Below are 19,934 nucleotides of genomic sequence, written 5' to 3'. Positions count from 1 at the left end.
CCATGCTTCACTTTGAATTGGATGTACTTCATAAAATGATGTCTAGATAACTCAGTCATTCTACTGAATTGAACTTAAATATTGGACAAAATAATTAAAACCACATTTTAAGTGGTTTTAAACTAAAAGTGAATGTGAAAATGTTGGAATTTGTACCAATATAAACATATTAAACTTAAGACCATATTCAAATACAGTTAAAAATTACATCATGTTCCTTCTACTAGAAATCTTAAAGGATATATATACATAAAATTCACCTTCTGAGTCATGATGTAATTTAGATTATATTTTATTAGACATTCTTTACAAATTTAAAATACTGTATTTTTACATGCACAGAGGAAAATCAGTTTGGATAATTATATTTATGCATTCATTAAGATCAACCACAAAATAAAGACACTTTATTGTGTCATTTATCAACATACTTGATATGTATATCTAAAGTGCATTATGTTACAAAAAATATAGAAATTCAGCAGCACCGAGATACATTTACAAAATAAATACATCAGTTGACAAAATAAATTATGGTAAATGTGATAATAATAACTGGATTAGCCTTGGCAAAAAAAAAATATTCACAATAACCAATGTGCAGTTTCATAGAGCAACGGGGGAGACAGTTTTATTCCAATGCATTTACAATATTTACAGACAATAAATATTTCTAACACTTTCCACATGTTCATTATTACAGAATCCTGCAATACGTCTTCTGAAGGTCTCTGCTGAAAAATTCAATGCCTCCTGCAAAGAGAAAGAAGCAAAAAAAGAAGAGGAGAAAACAGATTAATTTTCCTTGCAAATAAAGAGACATAAAATAAAGGTGTAAATTAAAGAATATAGGAACACAATGGAAACTGATTCAGGGGACTTCTTGTAAATATCTTTTCCAAAAGATGCCTGTGGGATCCACCTGACTCTCCAGAACCCTCTGCTACAGGCAGGCTCTTTAATCTGATCTAATGATCAATGTAATACAGAAAGGAAAATGGGTCTGCCTTTCTAATAATACTCTGTCAGGAAAAGGAGACCCTTTGAGAATTTTCCAAAGCTGCTAACTGGCAAGTTTGGGAAGAGGAGGGACACATTTGAGAATTCAGAATAAGGCTAGGTTGTGTTATCCATCATTAAATACACCTTGCTTAGAAGTTTATTTCCCAGGGATGCCCGACAGAGGTGAGGCAAAGGTTGCTTATTCGTTTCAGGTTCTCATTTGGCCAATCTCTCAATCAGATTTACGGGCTGTTGTGAGGGTTGAGTATGTGATTTGGGGTAAATGTTAGAAGGATGAGTAATTAAAGTATGTTTGGCTGATGATTTGAGGATGAGGATGAGGATATCTGTCCTTTAGCTGTTCTTAAATACTAATGAATAAAATTATTTTTGGATTTTTGTTTTTGAAGCCAAAACTAAGATAGAATTGCTGCTAGTTTTTTGACTGGATCTTATGTTAGAAATTGGGGAAGAAATTTCTATTAAATTTAATAGAAATTTATTAATATAATAGAGAATGTTAGAAATTCTCTATTTTAAATTAGAGACTAGGAATCTATTAATTCAAAAGTATAAAATAGCAATATTTCACATCACTGTTTTATTATCCAGAATAAGTTTCCACTTGGGACTGACATGTTTTCTAACCCTTCTAAACATGGTAATGACAGTATTTTCAGATGTGTGTGCTTAATTGTTCAGTTGTGTACACTTCTTTGTGACTCCATGGACTGCAGCTTGCCAGGCTCCTCTGTCCATGGAATTCTCCAGGTAAGAACACTGGCATGGAGAAGCCATCTCCTTCTCCAGGGGATCTTCCTGACGCAGGGAGTGAACCCGGGTCTCCTACATTGCTGGTGGATTCTTTACCGTCTAAGGCACCAATGAAGCCCATTTTAAGATTAGTGACTTTTTCTCTGCTTCTCTCTCTGCTTTTTCTTCTCTGTGTGTGGTCTGTTTCAGGGAATACCTATTGGTATCAAAGAAACCAACTATGGAACAACTAGGAGCAACAGCTATGGAATGGAAGCAGCTGGCTGCATCACCGCATTAACAGCCGGAAGTTCCCATGTCAGACCTGCACGATTGTGTGACCTACCCAAAAGCAAACTCGCGACAATTTAGGAATTTTATGTGCAACTTGAAACATGAAAAGCAAGTCTAGCATTTAGAGTGTTTTAATGTCTTAAGGAATTGACCTCTTCAAGAATTTTGTTTGGAATGAGAAAACGGCTCCTAGTAACAGAGGAAAAATATAGTTTACTATTAAAGTTTTTAAATGGTGGGCAGATATGGATGGATGTTATGAATAAAGTCCGAAAGGCAACTGTCAAACTCAATCATTTGGGTATTGTACTGATTGTAAAATGTTTTGGTACTAAGTGGCATCTAGTAAATTGTATTTAAGAGTAACACAAGCAAGGAGGGAATGAACAGCCTCTTGAACAATTTATTCCTCAGAAGGAAAGAAAAAGGAAATACATTAAAGGACCAAGGAAAAGATCTTTTAATTATATTTCACCCTGCCCAGCCAGTTTGTTTGTTATCCTTACTTCTGATTTCCATTTGACAAAGGCATGTATTGGGATAGTCAGGTAAAATATATACCATGACCTAAAAGTATAGGTATAAGCTTATTACACATATGAGTATGACAACACTTTAGAGCTCTTCTGAGTGCTGAAAAGCTTTCATATTTTTTAAAAATCAGTGTTTACCAAGGTAAATTGTATGAGTCCCACTCTATCCGGACATCTCACATGCAACATCAAAAATTCTAAAATATAATTTCAAAAATTTAAAGCTGTATATTTTCCACTGAATGGTTCATGTAAGAGGATCCATACAGTTCAGGCTCAATAGTTTCTCTTAAGAAATACCACCACTATTACATATTGCAATAAAAGAGTTGCTTATAAAACTTTAAAATGGCTATTCTGAAAAGATTCTATTTGGATGACAAAATTTGCATAGCCCCATATGTTCTCATCAGTACCCTCCTGAATTTCCCCACTCTTGGCCTATACCTCTGTTGTATTGTATTGAGAGAATGCCAATGTTTGGCTGCCAAACATAAAGTGCTTTCCATGAACATCTCTCAGAACCAGGGAACAGAAAGGAGAGGCAGAAGCATTCTTTTTCTTTCAGTTGTAGGTCTGGATTTGATTGGGCACTGCCTAGATTTTAGTAAATCTACTTTAACTTAGAGACAGTTTGGGGATATGAACTGACAAGGGCTGACTTTCAGTTCTCCAGATACTTAAAGTGAAGTCGCTCAGTCGTATCTGATTCTTTGCAACCCCATGGACTGTAGCCTACCAGGCTCCTCTGTCCATGGGATTTTCCAGGCAAGAATACTAGAATGGGTTGCTATTTCCTTCTCCCGGGGATCTTCCCAACCCAGGAATTGAACCCGGGTCTCTTGCATTGTAGGCAGATGCTTTTACCATCTGAGCCACCAGGGAAGTCTAAGCGCATTGCAATTTTAAATGAATAGAATTCATTAAAACATATTTCTACCTCTGTTTATGTATATACACAAAATGGATAAAAGTAGGTTTTGGCAATAAAGTAAAGCCCTTGAATTAGTTATAAATTTATACAATTAAGATCATATCTAAAAATACACTGAATGTGTGCATTAAGCCAAGTTTTATAGTTTGTTATCCCTTATATATCCATTAGGTATTTGCAGAATAGATCACTCATTGGGCTAAATACTCTTCCAGTGCCACTGTCCATTGATTACTAAAGCTGCACTACTTAGCCAATGTCATTACCATTTTATATGCTTTTGAAAGATGGGTTTTGTCAATTTAACTCAAATATCCCCTTTGAAACATCACTCTGTTATCCAGTCTTTACCAGTCAGAGGAAAGGGCTGGAGAAGTGACAGGGGACTCCTTAAATAGCAAGATCATTAGCTGCATAGAATGCATCCTTGTGTTGTTTCCCCCTTTCTTTTAAACCCCACAGAAGGGCTGTACTGGAAAGTAAGAAACAAAAAGATCCCATCAGTGGAAATACAGAGGTAAAGAGCAGCCCCAGCACAGTGCTGGCCTAAGTGTCAAGAAAGGAAATAAAGCTAGTTCTGAGGACCGCCACTCCCCATTCCCAGGTCTGCTCAGTTGCTTTACCTGTGGAAGGCTTTGGTTTTCAAATTGTATTCTAAAATGAGATGAACACTTAGCCCCTTTTTGCCTCACAAAAACACACATACTTAGATAGAGAGATGGATGAATGGATGGTAGAGCCAGAATGAAATCTCAAAGCACCTAAACAATAATGAGGGGCAATTTACTGAATATTTACTCTATGACAGGCATTTAACCCATGTAATCTCATTTAATCTTCACCTGACCCAGCGAGGTTGGCACAAGTACCATCTTCATTTTACAGAAGAGGAAATGTATAGAAAGACTAAGGTTGTGAACGTTAATAAATTCAGACCCAAGATTTGAACTTAAGGGTTTCTGGCTCCAAAGTCTGTGAATGTGAACAGCTGCGAGCTTAGGATAAACAAGCCACATAGATGTGGTTTTATTATTCCTACTACAAAACCGTATAGAAAATACTTCAACTTGTCAGTGGACAAATAGGTACATGAGAAAAACTTACATCCTTCCCAATCTTTACTTAGAAATTTTCAGAAATCAAGATTTTTGTTTCATGAACTGGTAGAAAACAGTTAAATTCAATTAAATAATAAATAAATAATAAATAAATTCAAAGTCTGTGTGTAAAATTTTAAATTTAATCACATGAAAATAAATTTAATTTGTAATTAAATAAGTTTAATTGTTCATTGTAGGATATTTTTCTGTAGTGTTTGTAGATCATATCAAAGCCTTCTTTTTTTTTTCCCTTGAAGGGAAAAAAAAAGAAAAAAAGAAAAATAATCATAAAGTTCAACTTGGTATAAGAGTGGGGGAAATAAATACAGTTCTCTAACATGGTTAAAGTGCACAAGCTGCTAAAGCTTGAGGAAAAAGATGAAAGTTGTTAGTAGAGTATTAAAGGATTGGTATTGGGGTTTGCTGCTGGAGAAAGAAGCGAGTGATTAAACCCCTTGTGTGCTAAGGGGCTAGGAGGACACTGCCTTAAGGAAGGCAATACTCTGAGCGATCGTGGTTTTGTAAGCTTTTTAAGCGTGGCGTGATGGACGGAGGCACAGACAGGAGACTCTAGGTCTGTGCAAGCCAGGGTAGGATGGAGTCTCCACACTGTACTTGGGGCACCGAGGAGGGGCTGGGGCCGGGAAGCTGGTTACCGTGAGCTGAGCTCCAGCGATGTTGTGGAGATGTCAGATGGGTAGTCCTCTTCCAGCCCCGTCCCAGCCGCGCCCGAGGTCAGCCAGGCCGACCGAGTCCGCCGTTTCTTCTTTTCCTGCTCCTTGCGTTTTCCAGGCTTGCTTTTCTTTTTCTTGCCGGTCGTCTTCAGTGGCTGCTCTTTGTACGTCTCCACCTTGTTAGTTTCCTGAGTCAGGTATTTGCCCTCATCATCAGACCCAAATCGGACGGGGTGGTTCTTGGTGTTGGGAGCAGGCTTGGAGTTGGGGGACACCTCCGAGGTAGCTCTGATTTCGGCTGTGTGGATTTCCGCGATCAGATGCTGGAGGAAGAACCGACGTCGTAAGTCTTGGATGGACTTCCCCTTGTCATGGAGGAGCTGGTGCTCAGACACAGCCCTTTTGCTGAAAAGAGAAAAGAGCAGGAGAGGAAGAAGACAGTGACGTTTAATATCTGACCGAGACCACAAAGACGTGGGGAAAGCTTTTGAATGGTCTAGTTGGTCCCACAGGCTAAGCTGGCTGAGCAGGGAAGGGAGAGAGGTGAAGAAGGTGAAGGGAAGAGCCGGCCTTTAGGAGGCTCCAGCCTGAGTCCCAGCTGTGCTGCTCCCCAGGTCGGTGACCTCGCTGAGAACATGATCATTTTTGGGCCCCTAGAGCCCCATCTTTTTAAAAAGATCAGATTCTACAATGGCTATGCTCTCTTCTCAATATAAAATATTAAGCCTCATTGTTTCAAAAATATGGACAGAAACCACTGAGCTTCTTTTCATGGTTTTGGAGTTGTGTTGGGGAAATAAAGTGTCCTAGTCTGGGAAACAAAAAGGTGGCTGATTTCCTGTAAGTACTCACTCCAGGCATACATGTGCATGAGCAAGTGTGCATATATGTGCACAAGGGAGTGCATACATGTGCATGAGCGGGCGTGCATGCACACACATTGATCCCCACTTAAGAAAATAATAATAATATTAAATCTCAAAGAACAGCAAGCTCTACCAGTAAAAGCAAACAAAGTCTGAAGGATGAAGTGAGCTGTGAAGTCTGTCTAGGAAACCACCTGACTAACACACTGAATTTGGACATGATTGATATTAGACTATAGGCTACCAAGAACCTATATATGAAGGCTAACTGTCAGAGCATGCATATTTTTCTGTAAAGTAGTGGGTGGTCTTTTTAAAATGGCTGTCTTTGTGTGTTTCAGTGAGATCATTCTATTTCCTCTGTGCATCATTTTTCTTTTTAATTTAGAATTTCAAAGGTATTATCCTTAGGGTTTAATTAAGAAATTCACTTTTCTACTTGTTATTTGTCCTAGAAATATCTCTGGGCAAAATATGAAGTGGTTTTTCTATTAAACAGCACTCTAATGAAAGTAGAGTAAAAAAAAATAATTTTCTATCAATCTTTTTAGATGACACCCTGACTCTTGCTTAAATGTCCATTTGTATATTCTTTTATTATTCTGTATGTATTAACCAAATTTAAGGATTACATACATGAAGTAGTCATATTGTATCTGCTACAACCACACTTCACATAACTTAAATTTCTACCATTGAAATAACCCTCCAAAGTGGCTCATTTTCAAGTTTCTGAAGGCATTCACAGGGCTGGATCCTGTGTATTTTCTCTCCCCAACACAATGATAGATTTATCTGGTCTCTTATTACCTTCATTGATACAACTTATTTAACTCTTCAGAGAAATATGAGAATAAACAAAACTCTTCATTTTACAGATGGGGAAAGTGAGGTTCAGAGATTAAAGACTTCACACTTGCTCACATGATAACAGGCAGAATCAGGGTGCTCCTAAGATGATGCCTTCTGATTCTAAAACCAAGATTGTTTTCCAACTTCCCCAACCCTTTCTCTTACTGAAGTGTATGTTGAGGAAACTAGAAGGGAAGGGCATAGAATAAAGAGTCTGTGTTGGGAACCACGGCAATGGGCAAATGGACAGCAATTTATCTGCTTCCTAGAAGACCGAGCTTGTTGTCCCAAGTACATTTTCATCACCAAAATAAAGAACCAGGATTCCTAGAGTCTGGATTATCACTGAGGGAACAACAGACTGTCTAGTTATATTGTGAGTCCAAGAAGAGGAAACCATGGAAACTGTCATTATTTCTCGGACCTTATAGACAGAATACCAGCTCTCTTTTTCAGCATTTTAGTTGTGTGCACTGACTTTAAGCCATGTAGCTTGTGCAAAAAAGACATGACTTAATGGAAAGGAATTTAACAGGAGCCTGGTTTAAATGAGGCATGAAGGAGTCTCTCTTCCTTTTGGAAGGTGCCACATGTGACCAGATTAAAATTCACTTACTTTGTGGCAATAGTTAGTATCCTGGAAACTTTTAATGACCTACATGGAGTCTTTGCTACAATAGATTTATATAGTCTAATAACGGTTTTAAAGAACAGGACCGATACACTTACATGTTTCATAAGTATTACAATTTCATAAGTATCTCTTAGCAAAATGTCAAGTTAAAAAGAAGTTCTTACACATGATCATTTTTACTATATGGAGCTTTTATTACTTTCTCAGTTCCTGGCAGATAGCCACTCATCTGTATTGCTCTCCAAATGTATAATACAGCCCATTCTAGCTTACCTTGAAGCCAGACTTTTAATAGCTGGGTCTATTCTAATCAAGTCTCCATTGCTCATGCCTCTTCTGACTGGCATATACCCCTGTCATCCTGGCTAGCCTGTCAAGGGTGAGTCACAGTACCTTCCTAGCTCAGGCACTGCACTTTCCCAGGACGGTTCTCATGGGAAATGGAGTGAGCATTCTATCCTTCTGTTTTACCTACAATATGGTACAACTTTGTCTAGTTTAAAATAGTACATCTCTTGCTGAGGTACAATGCTTCATTCTGCCTTTGGGGGGGTAATTATTAATATAGTTGAAAACACAGATTTTCTTAAATGCCAAATCTGAAATGCTGTAGCATAATTTACTTACTAGTTCAAAGACTTCCGCATTCAAAATATTGTGAAGAATAACTTTCTGGTTGAGCAACTGCATTAGAGGATCAGGAATAGCATAGTATCTGTACTGTCAACAAGGAATCAGGTCCATGGAGTGTTCTATTTATTTTCCAAATAAGACATTAACTGAGCCAAGAGTAAATGACTAGCATGTACAAACTAGATGTACACAGGTGGCAGGCAATTCCTTCCAAGACAGAGGCTTTCACTTTAGATAATTCTGAAGTACTTAAGTTGTAAATATGACCTCAATAATAGTCTGTTACTTTGCATATCTGTACACATTATATAGGACAATGGTCCACATGGCATTTATTACATCCCCAACATGGAAAAACAAGTGTCCTATGTTCACGGTTTCCTTTGATTATTATTTAAAAAAATGAAAAAATGTGAAGGAAATGCTTAACCTCTAAATGCAGTCAAAATACAGCTTTTCTGTCTTTAAAAATCACCCTCTAGGGAGTTTTGGGGGAAGAAGATTAAATTTCTAAGGAGCTCTCAAGGAACACAGGGAATAGCTGGGGTGACGGGAATTCCTTTTTTCAGCACAGGAAGAGGCAGGATGCTCATGCTGATGCTAGGCTCCTAAGAGGAAGGAGTCTGGGTTTGAGAAGAAAAGTTCTGTGGTCCATGGAAGAGTCAGGGTCAGGGTGTTAGAGTTAAGATGACTCATCAGAAGTCCCTTCCAACCCAAATGACTCAGTCAGAAGTTATGCTTTTCATTAAGTGGAAGAGACCCAGTCTGGCTCCTAATCACATCAGTGAGTGATGTTTTAGGTTTCTAAATCTGCCGGGGTTCTCTCTCTAACTAAAACACAGAGACTGTCACCTGCCGAAAGCCCTGTTTATCTGGATGAGAATGTCCATAGGTCTCCAACTAGTGGCTCAGACAGTAAGGAATCTGCCTGCAATCCGGGAGAACCAGGTTTGAGCCCTGGGTCAGGAAGATCCCCTGGAGACCTTCAACCTGACAACCTACTCCAGTATTCATGCCTAGGAAATCCCATGGACAGAGAAACCTAGTGGACTATAGTCCATGGGATCACAAAGAGTCCGACACGACTGAGGGACTAACAGCCTCACTGAGTAAAGTCCTTTTAGACTCACAGGCCCAGAAGATTCACAACTTATATTACCATGGCCTGGGAATTGTTACTGTTGGAGTAGTTTCCTCTCCTTTAAAAGTTAGCCCTTATTTAGAAAACGTCTAAAGCAGTTTCCCTAATACTTGGTGTGAAAAGTAATTGGGGAGTAATATGATTTGATTATATGTTAAAATTTCTTTTAAGATACTATGCTGATTTATTGTAATAGCAGACTAATGTTTTGTCTAGCACACAAAAATGTACTGTTACTTGGCAATATTGCAAAAATAAATGACTTTTTTTAAAAAACTCCATTTGGCTGTAATAATTTGATGAAACATCTTTATCTGCTGATGATTTCAGCCTCCATGAAAAACCATGGCTGTAATGTGATGATCTATTAGCCATTAACTTTAAGAATGTTTTGTGGTAGTTTTATAACCATCTGCTGAGTGTGAGTGTTTAACTGCAATATTATATTTCACCCACAAACAAAACTATAACAGAGACTCTGGCTGCTAAGTGGTTTCTGATGTGTATTTTGCAAGGTGCAACAAGGAAAGAGTTAAAAATAGCCTCTAGAACTAACTTAGCACCATTTTAATGCCTTAACTGTAGATTTAATCATGGTCAATTTACTGTTTCTCAAAAGAGAAAACAGGTATTTCTCAAGCAACTGTAAAGAAAAAAAAAATTGGCTCTGTTCCAAGACAGTATTTCTTGGCCAAATAAATACAGTATTTAAGTGTGCTTTTAAAGTTTTAGGCTTCATTTATATTTATATATGGATTTTACATAACTGAATTAAATATGACTCTCAAAATGAGCAAATAATCTGAAGACAATTTCCAGAAATACATCAGCAAAATCTTGATTTGAAGAATACAATGCAGCTTTATCTTCAGTACAATGTTCTACACAATTTGCCTTAGGAGATTCATAATAGATTTTCATTTTGGTGCCAAGGTTCAGACATGTCTAAGATAATTTCATTTAAGGATTTTCTGCTTTAATAATAATAGACCAAGGGCACATATAAAAAGTTGCCTTTTGGTGCACCCTCGGGAATTTACTGGGAAGCACCAGGAACCTGATTGTAAATATTAGATATTGCAATTTTTATTGTTATTGTAAAAGTTCCCCTTAATTCCTTCACCAGAGACAAACTCCTCTCAGTTCTCAAACTATCTGGTTTTCTCATCCTGGACACTGAGAGTGCAGCTTAAAGATCACCCAAAGATGGTATTACATACGTTCATAAACTGCTGGGTCCATCAGTTTGTGAAGCTAGTGTTACTTTCCCACTTTTCCAACTTTTCAGTCACACAACATGGTGCTATTTCTCTGGTGTGCTTTGATGTATGATTGAAGTAAAAATTATCCTTAAAGAATCACCAAATGAAAATGCCCAGATAACAGATTTTCAGTCTACAGTGCAAATATTTGACTCCAGATTAAAGAGCTGTTAGCAATAATTCCAAGGGGGGGGGGAAGTTTCCACACCTAATACTCATTTTGGAATCGAGCACCCTAGCTTTCTTAAACTGTATCAATACCAATGTTGGAGTTCTGCCATTGCAAAGTTGTTACTACTTCATTATATAATATGCCTACATTATGTAATGTGGTCCATTTTATATGCTTAAAATTATGTCATTCATAATAAAATTAGATGTAAAGTTTTTGCTTTTCACACTAAACCTGCCACCCACATTCAGTGTGTACGTATACAAGTGCACACACACAGACGTATGCCGCCTGGATACCTCAGCTTCCTCCGAGTAATCTTAAATTTTTTGCAATCCTCAGGGTTTCAGAATCTTCCCAGGTTCTGAAAATAACCCTTTTCTCTCAGTAGAAGAGATTTTGCTAGAGGAGAATTAGTAAATCGCTCCCTCTCATGGAAACACAGAAAATCTGTCTCTTGCCTGTCTCCCGCTGAGGTTTACCCAGTCCTCCCGCCGGCTTTGAGGACCCGGGCTCAGCTCCGGGCAGGTAGCGGATCTCGCCGCTCTATAACCCGGGCGAAGAGCATCCATGACCGCGGAGGGCCCTCGGCAGCGCCCCAGCCTGGTGACCTCTCCCCCTGTCCTCCCCAGCCCTCACCCGGCGCCCTGGGGAGGATTGGGCACTTACAGTCGGCGGCCGAACTCCTCCACCGAGCGCCCGCAGGAGGGCACCGAGTAGCTCAGCAGGAACACCGCGACGCTCCATCGCTGAACTAGCCTCCACAGCATCGTATTCTCTCGCTCTGGGGACCTGCAATGGAGAGGAAAGGGGCCCAAAGTGTCAGTCTGGCATCTCCATCTCCCCGCACAACCCCGCTGCCCCACTTCAGCCTGCTTTCAGATAGCTTCTTCAACTTCAAGGGCATCTCCCAAGTTGCAAAGGGAAAAAAAAAAAAAAAACTTTCACTATAGTCTCCAGGCACTTACTTATTTAGGAATCAGCTACTCCAACTGTGTTTTTTCCAAACCACACAGGCAAAAAAGGGACCGAAAAAAGGAGAAGAAAAGAAAAAATCAGAGGCGCCTCCTTCGAAATAATAACCGAAATGAAATGGTTTTATATACGTATCAATGATGAGCAACGTGTTTACACGTCTCCCGTAGCAATGTCTAATTAATCTGGCCGGCAGTATCCGGGGTTCGGGGAGCAGGGCTAACTCCTTCCTAAAAAACAGAAGGAAGTTTCCCGCTCCGAAGGCAGCTTCTTTGCGAACTAGGCCGGCTTGTTCCAGAGCCACTTGTAGCGAGACCCGCATATATATACCTAGCTGTCTGTCTACCTCCTCTGGTGGGCTGGTTGCTTCCGGAAAGTTGACTCCACACACCCTGAGAACAAGTTTTAATTGCGTGTGTCGTCGATCAGGAGGGCCAGGTGGCGGCGAGGGCGGGTTACCAGGGGCGCGGAGGGGCGGCGGCGGCCCCGCTTCAGGGCCGGGGAGGCATGCTGGCCGGGCGGTGCAGGTTGGAAGCGAGTTGAAAGCCGAGCTGGGCAATGTTCACACGCTCGCAGGGAAACCTGCCGGAGAAGTGAGCGAGTCGCAAAGAGGTGGCGCCCTAGGAACGCGCGCGGGCCGAGAGAGGGCGCGGGCGCGCGGGGGGCGGGGGCGGCGACCCGAGCGGGCCCAGTTGGGCCCGAGCGAGCCGAGGGGAGCCCAGAGCTGGGAACGTCCCGCCGGCGGCCGGGCGCCCCCCTCCCACCCCAGCCCCGCCGCCCCCGGCGCTGCCCCGAGCTCGGCAGAGCCCCACCCCGGAGCGCTGGCCCCGCCGCGCTGTCCCGGGACCCGGGGCGGATCCGTAGGTTCCCGCCCGGTCTCTCCGGCCCGGGACTCCTCGGCGGATCAGCCAGCCCGAGTCCTAAAGGCGTGCGGTCCGCCCGGGGGCAGCCACGACCCCCGGCGCGCAGCTGCAGCCGAGTCCCGCGGGACGCGAGGGCGCCCAGGCGGCCGGGGGCGGTCGGCAAGGAAGAGGCCGAGGAGCCGGGGCTGAGAGCCCGGGCGCCCGGCATCCTCGGCGGGGAGGTCGCGGGCCTTGGGCCAGTGCCTTACAGGAGCCCTAAGCCCGCCGGGGGGCTCGGGAAGCGTGATGGGAACCCTCCTCCCCGGCCCTCTCCTGGAACAAGCTGAGTGGGGAGCCTTGGCTAAGGATGGGGAATCCTTCGCTTTGAGTGGTAAAAATGGTTTCAGACTTCAGGTCGAGATGGCATTTCTAAGTGTCTCAGTACAGCTGAGGACTTCTGGAGCCCGTCCAAGAAAGCCCGCTCACAGGATGGAGACCCCGTTTTGAATTGCGGAGGGGGGTTGACACTCCTGCGGAGCGCACACGACCGCCAGGAGTCGAACTCATCCTTTCCCCGCCGATAGTCTACTGTTCCCCGCACCCCCTTCCCGCGTCCCCTGTTACATATTCTAGGATGTCTATCCGTGTCGCTTCACCCCGCAGAAGCAGCGGGACTATTGCTCTAAGTCGCTATGCCTCAGAGAAGCGAAGGGAAAGCAGGGGGTTCTGCCTTAAACTGTTGGGCGGGGAAGAAGGACTGCTCTGAATTACCGGGCAGTATCGTCTAGGGAGGGCTTGCAGCGGATGTGAACTCCCGCCCAACCGACTCAGTTCTATCTTTCGGAAATGAACCCGGGTGGTTGGGAACCATTCAAGAGATGTTTGTCTTAGAGACAGACAATCCCACTGCTAGGTTTCAGTACTCCGTAGGTTAGTGTGACTTAGATATGTGAGATGATTTGAGCCTGACCTTTATCAAGCCTGGCTTTCTGGCTGATGCTCCACAGATTTCACCAAGGTTGGGTGAAATAGCGCCCTCTCACTCACACTCTTTCATCTCCGCTCCGTTTCCCCACCATCAGCTGCCAGCTAACTAGCTTTATCAAACATTTGCTACTTAAGTTGGGTGGGTGTCACCCTTTCTCAGAAGCTGCTATCTTCCTCATTTGATTGCTTTAAACTTCACACTTAAAAAAAAAAAACAAAAACAAAACTTGGCTTCCTCCAGCGTAAAAAAAAAAACTGGGAATTTCCACAACTTCCCTTGAACGTTTAAGAATTTCAAAATGTTAGACCTGTTTGCAAGGCATGAAAAGATGAAGTATCAGCACTCAGAAATGTTAATCTTTGAACATCTAACACTTTCTGATTTATAATAAATTCTTTCCAAAAGGACGCAGAAGCCTTAATGTAATCGTTAGATCTGAAGGGGGGAAATCTGTAAAAAAGTAAATCACAAATGAGCTATTTAATACTTGCAAGTTGTTTAACATTAAAATGATAATATTTGCTTCCACAATAAAAAACCCAGAGGTGCTTAGCCAAGTTTCAAACTATCCAGGCTTTAAAAAGTCAACCCTCGCCCAATAAAAGGTTAAAACAAAAATCAGATTGAAAATATTAAATCACTTATGCTGTAAATAAATTCATTATATTCTCATAACATTAAAAGTTAAAGACTGGCCTCAATAGACTGCTTTGATTTATGTTGCTTTTTCTACTAATTAAACAAAATTGACCTCCCTCCCTCTCCCCACACCCCCCAACACTTTTCTGGTGTTAATGGCAAAACATCTATCAAATATTTTTAGAATTTCCTCTCCTCTACAAAAAAAGAAAATATAGACACAGGAAAAATAAATAGTCTTTATATACTTGGAATACCAAAGCTTTCCTCATAATTTATTACTTCACCTTTTCCTTGATTTACAGTCTTCTCTGCTTCTCTGGCCAAAGGAGGGAGATCTTTGAGGCAGTCTCTTCCAGAAATAATTTTCTTTTTTGTTCTTCAAAAAAGTAAAATTAAGTCTTAAATGAATTAAAAATTTCCTGTAAGGAGACTTCTGTTCTCACTCAAGGCAATTATTAGAAAGCAGGTCCGTCTTCTAAAGCTGCCTGTGTATTACTCTCAGTTGAGATTCTCCTCAAATATACCCTCAATATATACCTTTCTGAGCAGGATATTTTTCTGACATCATAATCTAATTCCCAATATGATTGAATAACCTTTATAATAATGCTGAGAACACATGACTACAAATGAGATGACTCCACACTATTGGTTTTTTTCTTTTTTTTTTTAAGGCTTAGGAATAGAAGAAGTGCCAACAGAGCCTGAATGTTTGGTTAGGCCTTGCTATCACGTAAATGCACCTTAGCAAAGGAGGATTTGAAGGCCAGACTTTAATCTGAAGCCTTGCCATGTGAAGACAGTTTAGCTTGTGAGAGCTACACCTACGTGAATGCCTAGCCCGTGAGCAAGCCCCAGACTTCCACCTTCCCATCTCCAATGGCAACATTATATCCCAATTTAAAAAAGAGATGTTCTAAATTTCTAAGTGCACTTTTACTCTTAAATTCATGTTTACATAACCAGTTGATGTCTATCTCTAGAGATATCTTCTCTTGCAATTTAGGGGAAAAAACCTCTAGCATATATGTTTAGCTTCCTTATCTTTCTTCCAGTTTTCCTCCGAGGTTCAAACAAGCAAACAAATAAACATTCAAATGAAAAAAAGTTAGCTTAAACTCTTTAAAAGTGCACCTGGGCTCAGAAATTCCCTTCTTATTACCAATAAACATGCAAATTTAACATTTACCAATTTCCAAGTTATATCTCTCAAATCCTATGAAGCTGAGCAACACAATGCAGACTTTCTTTTCTCTCTTTCTTTGTTTGCATAAAGAAGTTTGCATAATTAGCTCAAGTAAAGTTATCATTTGATTACACTAGAACATGGTTCAAATCACTTTGAACCATGGCCTGGATTAGGATTTGAGATCTGAACTCTAGTAGCAAGAACCTAGAGGAAGGTTTAAAGTAATGCCTTTAAATCCCCAAAAGGGGCAAGAAAGGGTGTGTTTTATTACTAAATCTCTTTATAGATGAGGATAGGACTCAAACTAGGCTGTCTTTATTAGAAAAGGACTGGCTGCTGGCGGGGAGAGGGCTGCCTCAGAGAGAAGTGCCTAGACACCATCAAGCTGATGGGTTTCTCTTACTGGGAAAGTGGGTCTCACACCCTCCTGGTCCTTCCCTACTTTTTGGGCAATGCTCAGCTTTCCCCAGACAGGACCAGAAAGCTCATGGGTAAGGCAGTTTTCCTAGAGGGCACGAGCCAATGTGAGATGAGCAGGTCTGTAAGAAAGGGGTTCTCTGATAAGTTCTCCAAGGTCAAGTACTGGTGCAACCTCCCAAACCCATCAAAACATGAATGAGAAGAAGTCCTCCAGCTAGGGATGGAGACTGTGTGTGGGAGAGAGAAACAGAGAGAGACCGGTAGAGAGAGAAAAAATGGTTGTGTAGTGCAAGAGTCCTGCTCTCCTGGACTGATGCTCGCTGAATGCCCCTGGCTGGGCCTAGCTCCGGCTCCCGTAGCAGGCATCTCTGGACTTGGGCACCACAAGGAAGGTTCCGAGTCCCACCTGGCTCAGGTGACAACCTCTCCATCTGAAACTGATCTCGGGCCTGCCACATAGCCTTCCTGGCCCGGACCCAGCTCCTCTGTGAGCAATGTCATCTTTTCTTTCCGTCTGAGCCCTGTTGCCTGGAGTCACCAGGACTTCGGAAACAGTTCACATTCCTAAGGCCACCACCCACCCCTGCATCCTGGGCCAGCTCTCAGGCTCTCCACATGGCAGCACCGAACGGGAGTCCATCCGCACGGGCAGAAATGGTATCTAGCCTCCCACCCTTCGAGGGGGTGCTGTGCGTATTTCGCTTGAGCTTGTGATTACGTTTTTGGACACTCCCTCAATGGCAAGCCACTCCAGTACTCTTGCCTGGAAAATCCCATGGATGGAGGAGCCTGGTAGGCTGCAGTCTGTGGGGTCGCTAAGGGTCGGACATGACTGAGCGACTTCACTTTCACTTTTCACTTTCACACATTGGAGAAGGAAATGGCAACCCACTCCAGTGTTCTTGCCTGGAGAATCCCAGGGACGGGGGAGCCTGGTGGGCTTCCATCTATGGGGTCACACAGAGTCGGACACGACTGAAGTGACTTAGCAGCAGCAGCAGCAGCTCCTTCTACTGGGATTCCTGTCAGAAATAAGGCCGCAGGAGAGCAGACTTGAAACCTGCGCGCTCCCTCTCCCGGGTCTTCGGGCCTGATTGTTGTGCTCTGGGTGCAGGAAGGGGAAGCCTGTGTCGCCTTGTGGTTGAAGTACTGGGTCTTGGAAGAAGCGTGACACGACAAGACGATTTTTATCAGCCCCCGCCTGCCACTGCAGACTTAGGTTACCCTTGCGTATACGGTACCCGGGGACCATAGACCTGATGGAAAGTTTAGAGGCCTGGGAGCCCCCCGGCGGGTGTAACTACATTCTCTGGGTTCTCAGGCGTCTCTCTCTCAGATCTGGACTCCGATGGCCGCACAGAATCCTTCTGTCCGCGCGCTACCATCCCTCTGGGTTGACTGCGTGGCTTCGCACGCGTTATAGAGACGCTCCCTCCTCCCAGAAGGGCCCTGCTTCCCGCTGCGGGGGAAAAAAAGAAAGCGTCGGGAACAGTGTGTCCCGAGCACAGGGTCGGAGGTACCAGCGAAAAGCCCCCTATCAGGCTGTCCGCTCCCTTCTCCCTCCTGGGCAATCGATGAGTCAAACTTGACGTCAGACCCTGGCGGACAGTGGCAGTAAGTTCCCAGTGCGGGTGGGGGAGAGAGGGTGGGGCGGCTACACCCCATCCCCAGCCCGTCCGCTTCCAGGGTCGGTCCCCAGAGGGGTGTGCAGTCTCGATCCTTCCTTCTGGAGCCCCTGGGACTCTCTGTCCTCCGGCCCGCCTCCCGCGCGTCCGTCCGGCTCAGAGCGCCGGGAGCCCGGGAGCCCGGGAGCCCGGGAGGCCGTCTGCTTTATTTCATTTAACACGATCGGCAAAGCCAAGGCGGGCAGAGGGACGGCGCGGGCCCGGGGAGGAAACGAAGGGACGTGGAACAAAGTTCTCTGCCAAGTCTTTCCGTCGGACTCTTAGAATCCGGTGGCACCTTAAAAGGCCTGGTGTGAGGGCAAAGAGACAGGATATTTATTCTTGAAGCCCACTCTGTCTGTATATAGTTGACCGGTGGTCGCAGTTGGCGATCGCGGGGAGTGAAGACCGGAAACACATGGCATCTCTCCAGCATGTAGAAATCAGCCTCTCCAGTGGCTCCCGCGGAGTTCGCGAGCGGCTCCGCGCAGGCCGAGGGAAGCCAGTGAGCTGTCCATGGTGGTTAAGGCGCCTTGACGTGCGTCCTGGGCGGTCCGGGCGAGGCGCAGACCCCCGCGCCGGGGGCCGCCACTTCTCCGGCCCCAGCCTGCCGGCCACCCAGCCGGTGTGAGCCGGGCACCGGCTGCACGTGTTCGTTTGCACCAATCTGGGACACAAACGGGGCAGAATTCCAGAGATAGGCGGAAAATAAACTCTCGAGTCCAAATTGTGGGTTTCCTTTTAGCTCCTTCCTGAAGATGTCTTTCCCCCTCAGCCGGCACTTCTTGGGCTTAAAGAAATGTCGGTCCAGCCAGCAGTTTACCTCCCTTCCCTACACTAAGGGTCTGTTCTCAAAAGAGCGAGAAGCAAAGTCACCGGTCTTATGATGTTTCTCATTTTTGTTAAAAGACTCTAGGAGCTGCCCATCGCTTTTGGACCTGTGTGGTATCGCTAGCGTGACGCACGACGCTTCTATTGAGTAGGGAAAGTTCTGGGGTTGTCAGGCGTCTCAGGGATTTTGGTCAATTCCTTTCCAAGGGGTGGTTGGGGTCCTTTGTAAAATACTGTTGCTCAGAGGCGCGACTTCTTTATTACAGTGCCGAGCAGTGTCTGATGGCCACCCGTAGCAAAAGAGGTAACAGAAATTTTTTTGCCATATTGTAGGTCTCTTCTCTGTGAAGTACAATTCTGCCTGGTCCTTATGACATGATCTTAAGAAGAAATGTTTATGAAGTTAATTAAACTCTTATACATGTTAAGACAGAGCATGTTTTGCCTTCTTAATTATCACCACATTTTATTTTACCTTTTTGTCTTTTAATTTCTCTTGGCAATTTCCCCCCTGCTTATCTCTATTAGCGATCCCATCTCCACTGAGTAACAAACTTCTTTAAATACTACCAAAGAAACTAAAAATGTTATTGTAAACATTTATAACTCTTATTTGTGAGTTGTGCCTTTATTTATGACGACATTTAACTAACAACCAGAACTTAACAGAATCTTTTATGTTTGTGAACAAGACATCAGGTTGGAACACATCATTACTTGCTGTTTTTACCCTTCTTTCTTACTGTGGTGTGATGCTTAAAAAAAAAAAAAAAAGAATGTGTGTACTTATTAATAACTCTGAGAATGCCTCCTGTAAAACAGAAAGTATTATGAGTCAATTATTTTTCATAGCTTTTCTTCTTTCAGTTTCTGAATTTGTATAATAATTAGTGAAGGAAAATGGAATATTTCCACATATCAATAAAATTGATATTAACATTTTACTTTCTTTTTTCTATTTATAAAAATTAACAAAATAAGGCTTGCATGTGTACCCTATTCTTTGAAAGGTGTGAAATAAACTGGCCTAATAATATTTTATTATTGTTGTTTTGCAATTTAGAAGTTCAGTTTTGTTCTATGAATCCTTTGCTAGCTAGTCTTCTTCCATATATCTCTTTACTTTTCTTTCTATGAAAGGAGAAAAAGATAGGTTGATATAAATAGACTTCATTCTATTCTTTATCTGCTCTTATAATTTCAGACGTTCCAGTCCCCTCCCCCCCCCAACACACTGGTAATTTAGCATTTTCCTTTGTCCAGTGTTGACACCAATGGAGAGTTTCCCCTTTAGAGTTCAGCCAGTTTCCTTCGGTTTCCTTAAATTTTTAGAAATTAGCTTTCTCTAACAGCTTATTAGATATTAAAGATCTCATTCTTTTATCTGTTGATTAGAGCTGCTGATCCTTCCCATCAGCAGCTCTGTTAAAATTGCCAGACATTTTTTCTGCTCCCAAGAGGATAGCATTTAATTAGTATAATTGTCTATCAGCTAAAAAAGAAAAATAAAGTCTATGGATCTCCTGTTTGTGT

General features: G+C 42.7%; 1 protein-coding gene across 2 annotated transcripts; it reads right to left on the bottom strand.

The window, feature by feature from the left end:
• Positions 1-331: 331 nt before the first annotated feature.
• On the bottom strand, positions 332-12,466 carry PTHLH (parathyroid hormone like hormone). 2 transcript variants are annotated; one of them, XM_055395150.2, is made up of 5 exons: positions 12,156-12,464; positions 11,819-11,842; positions 11,520-11,642; positions 5,273-5,695; positions 332-753 (listed from the first exon to the last, which is right to left on the bottom strand). In XM_055395150.2, exons 3-5 carry the CDS (start codon positions 11,618-11,620, stop codon positions 744-746), a joined length of 534 nt encoding a protein of 177 aa, XP_055251125.1. In that variant the 5' UTR covers positions 11,621-11,642; positions 11,819-11,842; positions 12,156-12,464; the 3' UTR covers positions 332-743. The 2 variants fall into 2 exon arrangements, with proteins under 2 accessions (XP_055251125.1, XP_088692852.1); XM_088836726.1 differs by lacking the exon at positions 332-753 and having other exon boundaries at positions 5,269-5,695; positions 11,819-12,466.
• Positions 12,467-19,934: the final 7,468 nt, after the last annotated feature.

Source organism: Moschus berezovskii, chromosome 6 (genome assembly GCF_049115385.1).
Source record: "Moschus berezovskii isolate FMDL1 chromosome 6, NW_MosBer_1.0, whole genome shotgun sequence".
In the NCBI taxonomy this organism is placed as follows: Eukaryota; Metazoa; Chordata; class Mammalia; order Artiodactyla; family Moschidae; genus Moschus; species Moschus berezovskii.
The sequence above is the reverse complement of the archived record's forward strand: the minus strand, read 5'-3'. Positions and strand labels throughout refer to the sequence as shown.

What these genes read in the sequence shown, in the direction of transcription:
- PTHLH (XM_055395150.2), bottom strand. Translation starts at nt 11,620, where the DNA reads ATGCTGTGGAGGCTAGTTCAGCGATGGAGCGTCGCGGTGTTCCTGCTG. An exon ending in GAGGAGTTCGGCCGCCGACT is followed by an intron (nt 5,696 to 11,519) that starts GTAAGTGCCCAA and finishes TTCTCTTTTCAG; the next exon opens with CAAAAGGGCTGTGTCTGAGC.